General features: G+C 36.3%; 1 protein-coding gene across 1 annotated transcript; it reads left to right on the plus strand.

Moving 5' to 3' along the window:
* Positions 1–1409: 1409 nt before the first annotated feature.
* On the plus strand, positions 1410–3690 carry LOC122296784 (receptor-like protein 15). Its single transcript, XM_043106578.1, has 4 exons — positions 1410–1778; positions 1885–2046; positions 2351–2500; positions 2585–3690. The coding sequence occupies exons 1-4, from the start codon at positions 1430–1432 to the stop codon at positions 3688–3690; spliced, it is 1767 nt and encodes a 588-aa protein (XP_042962512.1). The 5' UTR covers positions 1410–1429.
* Positions 3691–19263: the final 15573 nt, after the last annotated feature.

Below are 19263 nucleotides of genomic sequence, written 5' to 3' on the forward strand. Positions count from 1 at the left end.
TTAGAATCACATCGCTGTCACTACAAGAAATCAAGCCTTTTTTAGCGCTCACAATTGTTGCAAAAAAGTATGAAAATCCCTACAAATGACTATTTTCAATGATTTTAACTTCATTACACATTCGCCACAATTATCGCGTCTTTTCTCTCAAAGTAGCAATAAAAAAATAATTGTTGCTAAAAATACTTTTAGCAGCTATTTTTTTCCTTGTGAATAGTCCCAACATCGTTGTAAATGTCCTCATGCCTTTAAAGATAAATCGCTGAGAAATCTCAATTGCAGCATTTCATATCGTCGCAAATACTGTATAAATTGCTGTAATAAGTCTCAGGTATTTCCAGCAAAAAATTAAAAATTGTTGCAAAAGAAAATTTGCAGTATTAGCATGACGCTGCAAATGGAGTGATCCATTTAAGGGAAAATCGTTGGTAAAATCTAATTGCAGCATTTTGTATCGTCGCAATAACCCCAAAATCACTGCAAAAAACTCATGCTAATTTCCAGCAAATTTATTTCCAACAGACATAAAATCCCAAAATCGTTGCAATTAAAGGCTTTTTGCAGCGAATTTGTTTCCAACATACTTAAAATTGTTGCAAAAGACTTTATTTCTTGTAGCATGAATGATAATTGGATAAGGAAACTAAATACAACACTTTTTACAATTAGTGTTCAATCACTTATTATTATTATTCTCCTTTGCATAGCTTCGACAATAAAATCAAAGGAAACTCGTGTCCACTGCTAACTTTTACAATTAACTCACCTAATTAAGCTCTTTTTATTTTTGTGTTGTTTATTTTTAATCTACAAAAACAATATTTATTATTTTTCAGCCAAACTCATTAATCTATATATTCAGATTTCAAAATATGGAGAAATAAAAAAGGTAAATTATTGCTAGATTTGAAATGGAAAGGAAAGGTTGAGTGCACAACCAAATCATTTATGGAATTGAAATTAAGTAATTAACTCCCCATCGATGTTGGCGAGATTCCGCAGTAGTTTCACTTTTTAAAGAGTTCCCATATACAGGAATTGAATAGCGAAGTTGAAACTCTTTTATTAGGAAAAGAGTTTGAGATAAATCACTCAAACTCGAAGGACGGGAAAGAAGGTATCAGTTGATTCGGTTTTACACATTTTTTAACCAAATATGGATGGGGGAGCTTCATAGTCATAAAGTGGGGCGTCGGCATGGGTTCCACTAACAAAGCGGCGTACTAGCTGGCATTGTTGGTCTGACAGACTGGTGTTTTAGCTGAGGCTAGCTAATACACAGATTTTCTATTGCTCTGTTTGCTTTTAATTTCAACTAAAAGATCGTTAAGAGTGTTGGACCAGGATCCTGGTAGTCTATATAAACTCTTTAAGAACTTCTTGGCTTAAACACCCAATTAAGTACTGAGAGTTGGACACAACACGTGAAATGGAGTTCGGAATTTTTGGGCGGTGGCTATTGTTGGTTGCATTATTTCAATTATCTTCTATGCATGAGTGTTTGAGGGAAGAGAGAGAAGCTCTCTTGCGACTCAAAGCTTCCGTGAACTCCTCGTATGATTACTTGACATCTTGGAACTCATCTCACGAGGAGAGTAATTGCTGCGATTGGGAACATGTTGTGTGCGACAACATTACAGAGCGTGTAATCAAGCTTGATCTTGTTTCCAATACTGATGAAGTTTGGTATCTGAATGCCTCTTTGTTTCTTCCTTTTCAAGAGCTTAAGTACCTGGATTTGAATGATAATAAAATATCTAGATGGGTTCCAAATGAAGGTTTGTTTATTTTGTTTTGTTTTTCATTTTCAGTTTAAATATTTCTTTCTTTTTTAATTTTTGAATTATGCAATAGAAATCAGTTTGTACTTTGTCTAAATTGAAGGTTTTGAAAGATTATCCGGATTGAGCAAGCTGGAGGAGCTTCATTTGGATTATAATTACATCAATGAAAGCTTCTTATCATCTCTTGGTCAGATTTTATCGCTCAAGAAATTATATTTGAGATACAACCTCCTAGATCGACCAATCAATATCCCAATTTCAGGTAATTAGTCTCCAAGGTTAGATTGAGTACTAATATACATCCATTTAATACTTCATGCTATATCCTACTGAACACATTTTAATAATTTTCGTATACAAGAATATCTATCTAGTAATATTAGATACGTCTTAAGGTGTATAAAATCCACATACTCCATTTCAAAAAAAGCTACTATTAAAAAGTGTGATTTAATTTTAATTTTTTATGTGGGCTCCAAATTTGCACATTTTTTCAATAGTAGTGTGTGGGACTTGCACGACTGTATAATCATTTCTCATATCTAAAACACTCATTGCTGTTTTAGAGTTGGGAAGATTAAAGAACCTACAAGAGTTGTATTTGGATGGTTCCTACATTGACAAAAGCTTCCTCCGTAAAATTGGAGTTATGACTTCTCTTAATGTATTGACAATGCAAGGTTGTAGACTCAATGGACACTTGCCCATCGTTCAAGGTAAAAATCCTTATTTTCACAAAATATTCCTTACCAAAAATCTCTAAATCATAGAACTTAATGATTACTAATTTGATTTTGTAGGCATGTGTGCACTTATGAATCTACAAGAGTTAGATCTCAGCCATAATAATTTTGAAGGGATACTGCCTGCATGTTTGGCAAACATGACAGAACTTCGAATATTTGGTATCTCTTCAAATTGCTTTAATGGAAGCATTGATCTCTCCCCTCTACCCAGTTTGAAGTCACTTGAGTACATTGATTTATCACACAACTACTTCAACCCAATCACATTCTCCTCATTTTTTAATCTCTCAAAGCTTGAGGTCATATTTAGTGATGGCAACAAACTGGTTGATGAAACTCTGTCTCAAAGATGGAATCTTGGCTTCCAATTAAAGGTTTTCAGTTGTTCAAGCTGCTTATCTACCAAGTCTAGTAGAATAATTACTAGATTCTTTCACCAGTTTGACTTGCAAGTACTACATCTCCCTCACAACAATTTGGCAGAACAATTCCCCACATGGTTGCTAGAAAAAAATACAAGGTTGGCAGTTCTTATTTCGCGAAATAACTCGTTAACAGGAACTTTGCAGCTACCCAATCATCATATTCCCAACCTTTTGGTTTTAGATATTTCATTTAATAACATACAAGGTCCAATTCCAACTAACTTTGGTTTAGTTTTTCCAAATTTAGAGTTTTTAAATATTTCTAAAAATCATTTTGAAGGTGTTATTCCTTCTTCTTATGGTAATTTGGTCTCCTTGGAAATGTTGGACATGTCAAGCAATAATTTGTCTGGAACAATATCAGAAAATTTGGCAATGGGTTGCTCCTCCTTAAACTACCTTAGATTGTCCAAAAATCATTTGAATGGCCAATTGTTTCCTGCCAATTCGAATCTAACAGCCCTACAATCTTTGTATTTGGACAACAACCACTTTTCCGGAGAGATCTCACATAGCATATCTGATTCAACGATCTTGGAAGCAATTGATTTCAGTAATAACAATTTGTTAGGGATGCTTCCAAGATGGATGGGGAACATGATGTCATTGATGGATATTGCTATCACAACAAACCAGCTTGAAGGTCCCATTCCAGTGGAGTTATGTAATTTGAAATCACTTTCATTTCTTGACCTTTCCCATAACAATTTGAATGGCTCTATGTTGCCCAGATGACTAACACAAGAGGGGGGTGAATTGATTTGTATTAAAAAAAATAACAATTATAAATCAAATATATAATATAAAATATAAACAAAATATGAAATAATAATAAATATAAAGAGTAAGGGTAAGAGAGAAGCAAACTCAGTATATATGTTAACGAGGTTCGGCCCCACTGCCTATGTCCTCGCCTCAAGCTATCCCTTGAGGATTCTCAAATTCATTATTCAACCTCCTTCAGGTGGAGATAGAAACCTATTACACCTTTGAACAATACCGCTACAAAGGATCCGTGTAGAACACCCTCTGCACTTGCAATCACCTTACACGTGGTGATTCAACTATTCCCCGTGTAGAATACTTTCTACACACACAAGGGTTATACACACACTTTTTCTGATACCAGAGCTGATAGTGGGTAGGTTATCAGAAAACACTCCTCAATGAGTGAAATAAGAACAATACAGCGCAAACTATATCTCTCAAAATGAATAAGGATTCAAACTCAATACTTAGAGAAGAGAGAATGAAAGCTTTGAATGAATGTTGTATGCTCTTGGTGTTGTGAATGTGAAGTTTTAAAATGATCTATTTATAGGCATATGAGACTTCATATTCAAATTTAAAAAGATTCACATGTCAAAGACAACATCATTCACTTTTTCAAAAAATTCAAATAAAAGGTTCTTCTTTTTTAATTGTCAAAGACAACATCATTCACTTTTTCAAAAAAATCAAACCTAATCTTTTACTTTTGGCATATGACAAAATGAGCACATTTTCCTTTTCAAAAAATTCAAACCTAATCTTTTACTTTTTGTATATGACAAAATGAGCACACTTTACTTTTCAAATTTTTCAAACAAAATCATCTACCTTTTGTATAAGTCTAAAAAAGCATCAATCACTTTTGAAAATATTCAAATAAAACATACACATGTGAAAGATGACAATCAATCATCTTTAATATTTTCAAAATTCAACCCTTTAATCAAGGCATGCACATGCAAAAGATGACAATCAATCATCTTTCAAAATTTTCAAATTTAATTTTCAAAAATATTCATGCACATGTGGAAAATGTATTTTAATGCTTTATGATAAAATATTAATTTTGAGCATTAATCCTAATTTCGAATTTTAAAAGATTTACAACATTACCCTATGATTTTAATGTGAACTTGTTTCCTTCTTGCTCATGTTTGGTTCTTTGATGTGCTTGATTCCATTGTGTGAACAACTTGAGCTTGAAACTCCTTTATTCTTTGAATTCATTTGTTATCATCAAAATCCATGTGTAGATTTATAATCACATGAAACTTGAAACCTTGAGTTCAACAATCTCCCCCTTTTTGATGATGACAAATACTTGATAGAACTTGAAACCTGTATTAATACTTAAGATCCCCCTGAAAATATGCGTTAGTTTTTCAAGCAAAAGTATAAATATAATTCCAAGCATATATAACAAGTTTAGCAATTTAAACAATGTTAATGTTCTAGTCTAAAACTTCTCCCCCTTTTGGCATCATTAAAAAGGATCGGCAACAAGTAAATGGACTAAAGAAAACGATGCATTTAATAGTCACTGTAGATAATTGAAAAAGGAGTCGTCAGTGACCCGACAAATGTTGCAAAGTCTCGAGGCCTAACTCTATGAATTTAGTACGGCTAGAGATTTAAACAATCGCCTGATGTTGTTGACAAACGTGATTGAAGGCTCTGAGTTGCTATAAAAAAATGATCATTTTCATCTATCGGATGCCAAAAATAATTGTTTCTTGACCTGAGTTCTGTTTTACCACAACGATAGAATGGCTGAGCAATTCTCTTCCACTAATGTTCCAGACTTGAATCAGGAACCCTTGATGCATCAATCATCAATCTTCTCTCCTGAGGCCGTCAATACCATGATGGGAGCAGTGAACCGTTTTTCTAGTAAAGCTGATTCTGAGATTATTGCAAAATCAAGAATGCTCAATAGTCCATATGCTGTCTCTGTTACGATCATGTTTCAGAGGTTAATGGCGAGGGTGAGTGAGATTGATCATCTTAACATGCAAATATTTGAGTTACGACAGAAACTTGCTAATAAGGATAGTGAAAATAAAAGGCTAAAGTAAGAAAACCAAGAGTTGAAAAAATTTACAGATTGGTATGCTCATGATCTGCAACCACGAATAGAGGAACTGGAACGAGAAAGGGCTCAGATACAAGGTCAACATCGGCAGATAACAGCAGAGGTTCATCGTTTACTAGAAAAATAGGGACAATCTACTGTTAATCTCGCTGGCTTAGTAAGAAAACTTTTGACAATGTGTGTCCAACATATCTTGTATTTCTTTTGACTAAATAAGATTTGAAGAGACAATAGTTTGTCTTATTCTTTATGCTATCTCTATAAAATCAGTCCTGAAGTTCATCTAATTCGCATCAAGTTTTCATCTCATCTCTATAACTCATCTGCATTCCTTCAGCATTCTCGTTTTAAGCCTTCTATTCTTTTCTCAATGGATCATTCTTCTAACATTTCTCTAGATCCATCCATGAGGCATTCTGCATCTCAACCTCCTGTCCTTTCTGCAGCTGCCATTGGTGCCATGTTGCAGCAAGAAAATAATAATCTGACTAATAAGTCAGATTCTGATACTATTTATGACTTGGTGAGTCTTGGGACTTGCTAGTCTTCCTCTATTGTTGCTTTTTCTCAGCGGCTACAAGTCAAAAATCATGAAGTTGAAAAGCTCAAACAACAAATTGTTGTACTTCAACGAATTGTTCAAGAGTCTCACACAAGGGAAGGAATCATTCGGCAGAAGAATAAACAGTTGAAATCTTTATTAGATTCTTCATTCCGCTTGTCGGTTCCCATGGATAAGAATGACATGATATTGTATGAAGAGAATGAGCGTCTCAAACATGAGGCTAAAAATCTCAAGTTTATGTAAAAGTATTTAAAAAATCTATCTCTATTTTTATTGATTCTCGTCTATCTTTTAAGAGATATTCATAGCATGCATCATACCTATTTCTCTTCTGATCATACATAATCTATCTTCTGGTAAAGGTTTTGTGAAAATATCTGCTAACTGATCGTGTGTGTTTGTGAATTCTAGTACTATATCGCCTTTCTACACATGATCTCGAAGAAAATGATATCTTATTTCAATATGCTTAGTTCTAGAATGTTGTATTGGGTTCTTTGAAAGATTTATAGCACTTCTTTTATCACATTTGATTGGAATGTGATTATACTTGAGTTTAAAATCTTCAAGTTGTTGTTTCATGTAGAGAACTTGAGCACAACAACTACCCGCAGCAACATATTCTGCCTCAACAGTAGATAGTGCAACAGAATTTTATTTTTTACTAAATCAGGAAACTAATGCATGACCTAAGAAATGGCATGCTCCACTAGTGCTTTTTCGATCTATTTTACAGCCAGCATAATCTGCATCTATGTAACTGATTAGATCGAAAGATGTATGCTTAGGGTACCATAATCCTAAGTTAATTGTACCACTAAGATATCTAAGAATGCGTTTAACTGTAATTAAATGTGATTCTTTTGGAGATGATTGAAAGCGTGCACATAAGCACACACTAAACATAATATCTAGTCTACTAGCTGTTAAATATAATAAGCTACCAATCATACCTCGATATATCTTCGAGTCAACTGGCTTACCGGATTCATCTTTATCAAGTTTAGTTGATGGGCTCATTGGCGTTCCAATTTCCTTAGCATTTTCCATCCCAAACTTCTTCAGTAATTCCTTATATTTTTTGATTGATTGATGAATGTCCCACTTTTTGCTTGCTTAATTTGCAATCCGAGAAAGAATGTAAGTTCTCCTATCATGCTCATCTCAAATTCTTCCTGCATAGTCTTAATAAAAACTTGACACATATTTTCATTAGTAGCACCGAAAATTATATCATCAACATAAATCTGAATCAAAAGAATATCATCATTTTCATATTTAATGAAAAGAGTTGTGTCGATTTTTCCTCTTGAAAAACCTTTTTCAATCAAGAAACCACTAAGTCTTTCGTACCAAGCTCTAGGAGCTTGTTTAAGTCCATATAGTGCTTTTGTGAGTTTGAAAACATGATTTGGGGAAATATGATTTTCAAAACCTGGAGGTTGCTCAACATATACCTCTTCATTTATAAAACCATTTAAGAAAGTACTTTTAACATCCATTTGAAAAAGTTTGAAATCTTTATAACAAGCATAGGCAAGTAGCATTCGAATAGCTTCTAATCTTGCGACAGGTGCATATGTCTCATCATAATCGATTCCTTCTTCTTGATTAAAACCTTGGGCTACAAGTCGAGCCTTATTTCTAGTAATGACTCCAGACTTATCTTTCTTGTTTCTAAAAACCCATTTTGTTCCAATAATAGTATGATTTTTGGGTCTAGGAACAAGTGTCCAAACATCATTTCTTTCAAATTGATTTAACTCTTCTTGCATAGCTAGAATCCAAGATTCATCAAGAAGTGCGTCATCAATATTTTTGGGTTCAATTTGAGATAGAAAAGCAGTATGATTGCAAATATTTCTAAGAGATGATCGAGTACTTACACCTTGTGAAGGTTCTCCCAAAATTTGTTCCACTGGATGATCTTTCACAAATTTCCACTGTTTGGTTGCATCTTGTATTAAATTTTGATGATCTTTCCTGATGGCTCCATGTTGAACTTCCTCTATTGTTTTCTCTTTGTTAAGATTGAGACTTTCCGTATTATTTATACCTCCTGTTTCTTCATCAATAGATTTCTTGGAGAGTGAAGAATTAGATTCATCAAATACTACATGCATAGATTCTTGTACAGTCAAAGTCTTTTTATTGAATACTCTATAAGCTTTACTAGTAGTAGAATACTCGAGAAATATACCTTCATCAAATTTTGCATCAAATTCGCCTAAATTATCCCTGTCATTCAAAATAAGACATTTGCATCCAAATACATGAAAGTAACCAATGTTGGACTTTTTCTCATTCCAAAGCTCATAGGGGGTTTTATCTAACTTAGACCTTAGCATAACTCTATTTATAACATAACATGCAGTACTTACCGCTTCGGCCCAAAAATAACTAGGCAAGTTGTTCTCATTGAGCATTGTTCTTGCCATCTCTTGAAGAGATCTATTTTTCCTCTCTACTACCCCATTTTGTTGAGCAGTTCGAGGAGCAGAAAAATTATGCACAAAACCATTTTCATCACAAAAAGTTTCAATATTTTTATTAACAAACTCTTTTCCCCTATCACTTTGGATACTTGAAATAGTATAGCCCTTTTCATTTTGAATTCTCTTGCATAACTTGGTAAAGGCATTATGTGCCTCATCTTTATGAGCAAGAAAGATGACCCAAGTATATCTAGAAAAATCATCAACAATAACAAATGCATAATATTTTCCTCCTAAACTTGCAACTCTATTTGGTCCAAAAAGATCCATGTGTATCAGTTGCAATGGTCTAGTAGTGGAAATATGTTTCTTAGTTTTAAAAGAAATTTTTGTTTGTTTACCAAATTGACATGCATCACAAATTTTGTCTTTAAGAAAAATTATTTTTGGTAAACCTCTCACAAGATCATTTTTTGAAAGTTTGGAAATAAGTTCCATGTTGGCATGACCTAATCTTCTATGCTATAACCAACTAATTTCATTTTGAGCTGAAAAGCAAATAGTATCTTGTGAGATAATTTCTTCAAAATCAATTGTATAAACATTATTGTTTCTAAAAGTAATAAAACAAATATTACAATCATGATCATTTAAAATAATGCACTTATCCATTTTGAAAGTAACTGTAAATCCTTTATCACATAATTGACTTATGCTCAAAAGATTATGTTTTAGACCTTCAACAAGTAGAACATCTTCAATTATGAGAGAAGATTCATTACCAATTTTACCTATTCCCATGATCTTCCCTTTCGAGTTGTCTCCAAATGTCACGTGTCCTTCTTCTTTAAATCTAAGATTAAAGAACTTAGTCTTGTCTCCCATCATGTGTCTTGAACATCCACTATCTAAAAACCATTTGTTTTTACTTGTGGAAGACTTCATGCATACCTATAAAAACAATTAAAATGATTTTTCTTGGTACCCAAGTTCTTTGGGTCCTTTATTTATTAGTATTAGAAGAAACAAGATTTTTAGGTACTCATATGGCCCTAATAGTCATTGTATGATTTCTTCTAATAGGACAAGTATGATAATTATGACCATTTCTATTACAAAAATTGCAAATAGCATGTGACAAATATAAAAAACTTGAATGATTATAATAATATCTTTTTTTGACAAAATTATTTTTATGAAAAGAATTTTGAATATTAGTTTTTGATGTAGAATGATTATCAAAGAAATTTTTATAAGGTTTGTATTTTTGTTTTGGCATATTTCCCAAACCTGCCTTGTCAAAAACACATCTTTGACTACCAAGAAGTTTTTCAAAATTTCTTTTTCCATTCGTAAAGTTTTCAACAATATTTTCTAAATCGATTTTCTTCTTATTCAATTCAAGATTTTCATCTTTTAAAATGATACTTTCTTTTCTTAAAATTTCAATTTCGCTTGTTAAAGAAGAATTTTTCTTTTTCAAAGCAGTATACTTGATACCCAATTTTTCAAATTCCTCATATACCTCTTCTAAAACATTTTGCAATTCTTCATATGAAGGATCTTCAATATTATCAAGATTTGTTACCTCAATGTCATCTTTAGCCATAAGACAAAGATTTGCTGATTCTTCATTGCTTGCTTCACTATCTAAGTTACTTGAATCATCATCCCATGTAGCTTTCATTGCTTTAAAAAGAGAAATCTACAAATAAATTTTACAAAATGTAAGTGTTAAGGGAAAAATGAGCGTATTGGCATATTCTTATGAAAACCTGTGTAAAATAGTGTTGTAACAAGTGTTGTTGCGGAAAGGCTTGAAGATTGGTCAAAGAAAGTGACTTCGCTCGACCCTCGCTCGACGGAGCGCTCGAGCGAACTTGGGTAGATAGCACCGCTCGACTCTCGCTCGACATACAGCTCGAGCGAACTCAGGCAGATTCAACCGCTTTACCCTCACTCAACACTGAGCTCGAGCGAACTCAGGCAGATTCAACCGCTCGACCCTCGCTCGACACTGAGCTCGAGCGAACTCAGACAGATTCAAGTTTTATGAGTGTCTCTAAATTGGTTGTAACAAACTAAAATTTCTATAGTGGATTTGAGGTGGTGTCTTACACTCGGAGTGGTTTTAGATTTTGAAGATGTTCTTCAAATGAGTTTCCACTCCGTGATCAAAATCATGTGTTGATTATTTGTGTTATTTGATTCATTTATTAACTGCTTATTTGTCTATTTTTCAAAAGGCCATAAAAATTGGATTACACCTATTGACCCCCCTCTAGGTGTAGTGTTGGGTAGAACCACTGCTTTTTCAATTGGTATTAGAGCGGGTTCACTCCGCTAGGATTTAGTTCTAGAGTGTGATCCCGCTGTAGTGGTTTAAATGGATAGGTCTCAATCACTCACATCTCCACCATATTTTGATAGAAACAACTATGCTTATTGGAAAGTGAGAATGAGAGCATTCTTGAAATCTGTGGATGAACGAGTATGGGTTTCCATAACAAATGGTTGGACAAAACCAGAGGTTCTTGTTGACGGAGTTCGAACTCCCAAAAGTGTGGAAAATTACTCTAGGGATGAAATAAGTGAGTGCGGTTGGAATAGCAAAAGACTTAATGCGATCGTTATGGTTGTATCCCAGGAAAAATTCAAACGGATATCAATGTGTCAAAATTGCAAAGAAGCTTGGGATATTCTTGAGATTACCCATGAAGATACCAAGGCTGTAAAGAATTCTAAGCTTCAAATGTTGACTACTGGTTTTGAAGAGTTGAGAATGAAGGATGATGAAACATTTGATGCTTTCTATGCCAAACTAAATGATATCGTCAACTCTCGCTTTAATCTAGGAGATAAAATTCCTAAGAATAGAGTTGTGAGAAAAGTTCTCAGATCTCTTCCAGAGAGATTTCGTCCTAAGGTTAATGCTATTGAGGAAAGCAAAGATGTGGATAATATGAGAATTGAAGAATTGGTGGGCTCCCTCCAAACATATGAACATACTCTTCCAATGGACAAGAAGCATAAGTCCATAGCCCTCAATATTGTTAGAGAGGAGTCAGATGAGTCATCCGATGATTTGGCTATGAGTGACAAAGAAATAGCATTTTATGCTAAGAAATTCAGGAAAATGTTTGTGGCTGGAAATAAAAAGAATCAGAGCTTAGAGAAGAAAAAGTTTGAAAAATACAACAGAGGCTCAAGTTCAGGGAACAAGGATAGAAACTCTGAGAAGCACACTAGAACAAATAGAGACAAGGGTCAGTCCAGTGTGCATTGTCATAAATGCCATGGTTTTGGACACATTCGCCTGGAATGTGCAAACTACAAAAAGGCAAAAGATAGAGCAAAAATTGAATCCCTAAGTGAGAGTGAATCAGAGTCAAGTGATTCATCAGGGAACTCTTCCCCAAAAAGAAATCTGAATTACATGGCATTCACTGTCTCGGTAGATAGCAAGAGTCAACACAGTGAAAAAGTGTCGGATGATGAGAGCAAGTCTGGAAATGAATCTGAATATGAAGATGAGCTGCAAGAAGTTTATGAGAAGTTATACAAGGAATGTGTTAAATTGAGAAAACTCAACAAAGTGCACATTGAAGAGATAGACTTCATTAAAAGAGAAAATAAAGAGCTTCAAGGGAAATTAACTGAGGCCATTGTTCTAGCTGATCAGTTTAAAATGAAGAAGGTGTTTCTGGAAGATGAGTTAAAACCTCATGAAAGTGAGATAACCTTGCTGAAAGAAAAGCTGAAATCCTTCTCCAGCGGGAAACAAAAGTTGGATGAAATCCTAAACTTTGAAAAGTCCCCTAGTGACAAGAGTGGACTAGGATATGATGCAATAAACTCTGAGACTGCAACCACCTCAAAGGTCTCCCACAAAAATGAGAAAAAGACTGTGTTTGTTTGTGAATCAGCAGTCAATGGAAAGACTAACCCATCTGACAAGGGCAAGAAATCATCTCATGTCCAAATGGGTGTTCTGTCTCATGTGAAACCAAGAACTAGAAATGCAAGACCTATTTGTCATCACTGTGGTAAAACAGGTCATGTTGTAACGGAGTGTTTTAAGTTGAAAAGATATATCGCGTATGAACATGCACCTTCTCAAAGCAAAAGTATGCACCCTCCAAACATGGGTAAACGTCTCATAACTGCTCATAAGTATACCTCTTCATTCAGGAGACAAAGAGATAGCAAAGAAAACTATGTGTGTCATAATTGTGGTAGGGCTGGCCACATCCGACCAAATTGCTATGAGCTTAAGAAGAATCACATGAAAAATGGAGATAGACAACCAAGAAGGGGGCATTTGAATCTTTGGAGTTAAGTCATGGCCTTAACTAGGCAGAATGAGATGCTGAATGTCAAGTTACACCAATTGTCAACTACCAAAAAGGGTGGTTCTCCAAAAGTTAGAAAGATGTGGGTCAGAACTGGAGAAAAAAACACATGTCATGTGGCACACTTTGATCTAAAGACTAGAGACACATATATGTGGTACCTTGATAGTGGATGCTCACGTCACATGTCAGGTGATAGAAGTTTGTTTAAAACTGTTGAAGAATATAAGTGTGGAACAGTAACTTTTGGAGATGGTGGAAAAACTGATATAATTGAAAAAGGCGAAATTGATATACCTGGACTACCCGTCTTGAGGGAAGTACTGTTTGTTGATGGATTAAAAGCAAATCTCCTCAGCATAAGTCAAATGTGTGACAATGGTGCTGAGGTTCACTTCTCAAAAGAAAAATGCATCGTTTCAAATAATGATGGAAACTGCATGATGCAGGGAACGAGGACATCTGACAATTGTTATGGCATCACTCCTAATTTTCAATATAGTTGCAACAGTGCAAAGAGTGAGGCAACAGACCTGTGGCACCAAAGACTTGGACATGTGAATCATAAAAATCTGTCCAAGATTGCCAAGAAAGATATGGTGATAAGGTTGCTTGAGCTGGGTAAAGTGGAGACTCCTGTGTGTGGGTCATGTCAATTGGGATTTGTGCTTTGACATAAGCCCTGAAACATGCATAACATGCATTACATGCTTTTCATGCACTTTCATTTTTTGTTATTGTTGATGTTTGGGTTGTATTTGTTAGTTGTTTAGTTTCATTGTCATTGATTGCTGCCCCTACATGCACTCCATGATTGCGCTATAATAGTGGGGTTGTTAATTCTAAAATCTAGGTGCATGTATCTTTTGAGATTTGTATCATATACCTATGTTTTACAAAGGTTTGGAACATGAGTATCTCGTGTAATCTATGACTGGTATCACACACTTCACTCCAAACTCGGTCAATTGACATTTCACCACTTGTGAGTTTAATGGAGAGGCAATCAAAAGTGGTAGGAAGCTCTATCTTCATACAGAATTGACCACGGGCTAGATAACCTATCATGGTTCGTTTGTGCAAAAATATGTATCTCAAAAGGAAAAGAAAAAGTGAAGTTGTAATAAATATATATAAAAAAAAGGGGGTGAAAAACAAAATAAGTTTTCTGTTTTCTTGAACATACTGAAACAAGCATTTAAATAGAAAGATTCAAGTCCTAGCAGCATTGGGTTTGACTTTCTGTATCTTGAATGAGCTTCCCAAGCACTTATGGTTTCATGTTCAGCCCAACTCCGCTCACGCCTTACGGTTGAAATTTCTTGATTGAGCAAGGACCGCTTTAAATACGCACGTCTATATTACTTGTGATACTTTGTTTTTAACTGCGTGTTTTATGGGAATATGATGCTCCTCTACATTTGATATGTACTCTTGGTGTGAAAATTGATATTCCCAGTATTTGTCCAAGTCATGTGAGTGTTGTGTACTTCAAAACTGGGCAAAATGTGATTTTCTGGTGGTCTCGCTCGACCCTCGCTCGACTCCGCTCGAGGGTTTTAAGTTCGCTCGAGCGAACGCCTGTTATAAAACTCGAGCGCCGCTCGAGCCGCTCGAGCACAGTGGCCTTTTTCCCCCTTCCGTGCGATTTTCTTCCTTCTTTTCTCAAATTTCTTCGTTTAATCGTGTGTTTTCCTTCCGAAATCATCTCCATATCAAGGTAAAGCCCTTTCTCTTTTGTATTTTCATGATTTGGTGCTTTTATTTTGGTTGTTTTCCGTGTGTTGTGCGCATATGGGTTTCGGATTCGGTTTTTGAGATTTGTCTTCGATTGTTTTCCATTTCTTTTGGTTTATTGAGGCTATTGTGGAGTCATTGTTGGGTTTTTGAGTGTATTTAGGAGGTTTTTAGAACTCCCATGGGCTTATGCCCGAGTTTATCACTTGGATGCACTCCAAGTGTTCGATAAAATGCCTAAATGAATTGTGTTTTCTCTTTTTCATCATGCATTGGCATAGCATTGTCCTCATATCTTTTTCATGTCTATCCTAGGATTGAGACATCGTTTAACTAAGCTTGCATTGGGTTTGAGGGTATTTTAGTTTAGAAGTGGTGTTGGCTTGCAAATGGTTGGCATTAGCATGCATGTTGGTCATTCACATGAGTTGGCATTGGCATGCATATGGGACACTTTGGACTAGGCATTTATCATTGTTTTGAAAAATGAAGAGTGGCATAGGGCATGCATTCATCACGTCTTTGCATTGTTGGTTGGCATTGTTGTGTCAGCATTGTTGGTTGGCATTGTTGTGTCAGCATGCATGCATTCATCACGTCTTTGCATTGCCTTAGCCTTGTCTAATGTCTTGGACTATGTCTACAGCCGCAACCATGTCTTGACGTGTTCGTCCTCGCCAAAACCCCCCTGCACCAGCTCAAGCTCACTTCCATAGTGCCCGAGCTCAGGAGTTGTATTCTCAGAACTTCTCGCATCGTACTCCCATAATCGAGCTTGAAGTGCCCTTAGGTGAGCTTATCGAGACTATCATTCCCCGCATTTTTGAGTCTCGTCAGTGGCAGGCATTGACCATTAGTCATCCCACTCCTTCTATGGAGTTGGTTAGGGAGTTTTACTCCAACATTCATGACGTGTCTGTTGATGACTCGTTTGAAGTCAATCTCCTAAACGTTGTTTTCCGAGTAACTCCGGGCATGATAGCGACTCTGCTAAATGCCCCTCGTGTGTCCTATCTTGAGTTTCCTTACTCATGGACATCTCCTCCCAGTCCACAAGTCATTGCTAGTTGTCTTTGTGGTCGGCCTAGTAGTTGGGAAGGGACAACCCCTATTTCAACTGCTCGTTTTACTCCTGATTACCTCATTCTCAATAGGATTGTTCTTACGAACTTAGATCCTACTGGTCATAATAGTGATGTGGGTCTTGACCGTGCCCTTCTGCTGTATGCCTTGATCAATGGTGTCTCCATTGATCTAGGAAGTTTTTTGTGTCGGGTTATTATTGAGGCGTATCGGTCCTCCAAAACACGGACTGGTTTGCCCTTACCGTGTCTAATCACCTGACTGGCTCTCTCCCAGTCTGTTGCTTTACATCCTCAAGAGTCTAGAATTGCACTTAAGACTCCTATTGGTCGTAGGACGGTCCAGCTGAGTCGTGCTCACACAACTCCACACCCTCTCCGTGTTGAGCACCCTCCCGCTCCCTCCTCTTAGCCTTCGAGCTCCCGACCATCTATTTCTCAGCTGTCTACCTTGGCCCCATCCAGCTCTCAGCCATCCTCCTCAGCCCCCAATTCGTCGGAGCCCAGTCTTCAGCAGGTACTTGAGTATCTAGCCCGCCTTGACACCACGGTTCACAGCCTTGATGTGAAAATTGATAACCTGTAGCAACTTGTGACTCAACGCTTCAACGACATCGAGAGGCAGCTCAATGAGGATGATGAGGATGCCGATGGTGATGATTGAGACCCTTGGCCTCTTGTGACAAAAAGGGGGAGATATTGTTGAGGGGGAGTAGTACATAGTATTAACTCAGGGGGAGTGTGGAGTGTTACTTGTACTAACACATTTTTTTTGGGGGAACAGCAGCTTTTGGTTATGTCTGTTGAATTATATCTCTTGTTAGCTGCTGTTGTTTGACTAATGTTTGTTGAACTCAATCTCTGATTTGTTGCTTAATGAAATATTTCTTTTCTAAAACCTGTACTTAACATGACTGTTCATGAATTATGATTTGAGAATTGCAAATATGTTTTTGTGCATGTGTGAATGGGTATGTTTAACCGTTTGCTAAGCGTGTGCAGAAATATTTCACCAAATCAAGAATATGGATCTAGTTGGGTGTGCTAAGATTAAGTCATATGTATAGGTTAGAGGTTTTGTCACAGAAATGCCAAAAGGAGAGATTGTTGAGGGAAAAATGAGCGTATTGGCATATTCTTGTGAAAACCTATGTAAAATAGTGTTGTAACAAGTGTTGTTGCAGAAAGGCTTGAAGATTGGTCAAAGAAAGTGACTTCGCTTGACCCTCGCTCAACGGAGCGTTCGAGCGAACTTGGGCAGACAGCACCGCTCGACCCTCGCTCGACATACAGCTCGAGCGAACTCAGGCAGATTCAACCGCTCAACCCTCGCTTGACACTGAGCTCGAGTGAATTCAGGTAGATTCAACAGCTCAACCCTTGCTCGACACTGAGCTCGAGCAAACCTAGGCAGAGTGTGTCGCTCGACACTGAGCTCGAGCGAACTCAGGCAGAGTCGACCGCTCGATACTCGCTCAACATGTCGCTCGAGCGAACTTAGGCAGATTGTCTCGCTCGACCTTTGCTCGACACTTCGCTCGAACCAATGTTCCAGATCTCTTACAATGTAGGGTTTTGAAACGCCTCATTTGATGGGAACTATAAATAGAACAGCTTAACTTCTGTTCTTGGTGTGGAAAATCAGAGCAAAAACCCTAAGGGCCTCAAAGAACTTCTTAGAGCAAACTCTCCCCCATTTGGTTGATTCTCTCTTGGATAAACATTTCTCCACCACAACACATTCAAAATCAACTCTTACTTGAGTCCATTGAAGTGGACATTTTTATTGGCTGGAAGAGTCCAGAGCTGCCGTTGATGCAGAGATCAAGAGGTTCTCGTGGGAAGCTATAGGAAGGTCGGAGTTCCGACACTACATGCGTGTAGAGATCAAGTGGGTCACTCATGGTGTTGCAAGCCAAATTTAGCTACTGCAAAGGTTTTGTGAGTGTCTCTAAATTGATTATAACAAACTAAAATTTCTATAGTGGATTTGAGGTGGTGTCTTACATCCGGAGTGGTTTTAGATTTTGAAGATATTCTTCAAATGAGTTTCCACTCCGTGATCAAAATCATGTGTTGATTATTTGTGTTATTTGATTCATTTATTAACTGCTTATTTGTCTAATTTTTAAAAGGCCATAAAAATTGGATTATACCTATTCACCCCCCTCTAGGTGTAGTGTTGGGTAGAACCACTGCTTTTTCAGTAAGTTTACAAACTTATGTGCTTGATATCATACATCATATCTCCTTCATAATAAAAAGAGAGTTGTAATTTAACATATCACGTCAAACCATACCAATTTGTAAATTTATCATTGTAAAATTTATGTGTAAATCCAATACTTCTCTTTTAAAATATAGGCTCACATGTGGCATGAGTATTACGGGTTTTTTCAAATGGTATATACACCAAACCCAATTAGAAATGTGTTGACATGAGTTATGCCACCATAATAAATGAATGATCAGTAACAAGTTCTTTTTAAAATATAAACACAGATGTAACTTGAGTATTCCTTGAATTTATAGGCTTGAGAGTTCCTTGAAGTGAAACGCTTTGGGCATGTCTCCTATAATGAGCTATTATTGGAGATGAATAGGGAGTTGCCATGTAAGGGGTTCATCAAGGATTGGGTTTCGATGCAATGTAGAGAATTAAACCGAACTACTCCTCTCTCTCTCTCTCTCTCTCTCTCTCTCTCTCTCTCTCTCTCTCTCTCTCTCTCTCTCTCTCTCTCTCTCCCCCTTCCTACTTTCACTCAGCACTCCGTCGAACCCGATCTCCCCTTTTCTTTCGATCTCCCCTTTACCAACTTGCAAGATAATGGTCCTTGGTTTAGTGCAGTGAAATTTTTTTCATGCAGAAAAGAGTCTAGAGTCCATACTAATCTATCAACTGTTTGAATCTATTTTCCTGATCATTTTATCCTTTTAGGATATGCATCTTTCACTTCCATAATCTATCTCACTTGTTTTCTAGATCATCATTTGCTTTCAATTTAACCAAATTACTTTATTAGTTTAGTCTTTCACATCCCAACAGCTATTTTTTAATAAAGAATGCCAACAAATTCCTTTCGGAGGTTTGTAAAGCAGAAGACTTTAAGCATGATAAGAATAATAAACTACAACAATAAATATATGAAAATTTCCATTTTTGCTTTTTAATTTCAGTATATTCAATATATTTCCATTTTACCTCAGTTGCTCTCCAATTAAATCCACACTCACAACCAGGAAAGACAACCCTTGCAACAGCAAGAAATAGAAA

Source organism: Carya illinoinensis, chromosome 15, assembly GCF_018687715.1.
Source record: "Carya illinoinensis cultivar Pawnee chromosome 15, C.illinoinensisPawnee_v1, whole genome shotgun sequence".
Lineage (NCBI taxonomy): Eukaryota > Viridiplantae > Streptophyta > Magnoliopsida > Fagales > Juglandaceae > Carya > Carya illinoinensis.

Excerpts from the sequence above, each read along its gene's own strand:
- LOC122296784 (XM_043106578.1), top strand. The coding sequence starts at position 1,430 with ATGGAGTTCGGAATTTTTGGGCGGTGGCTATTGTTGGTTGCATTATTT. Across the intron at positions 2,047-2,350 it reads AATCAATATCCCAATTTCAG|AGTTGGGAAGATTAAAGAAC; the intron begins GTAATTAGTCTC and ends TTGCTGTTTTAG. Across the intron at positions 2,501-2,584 it reads ACACTTGCCCATCGTTCAAG|GCATGTGTGCACTTATGAAT; the intron begins GTAAAAATCCTT and ends TTGATTTTGTAG.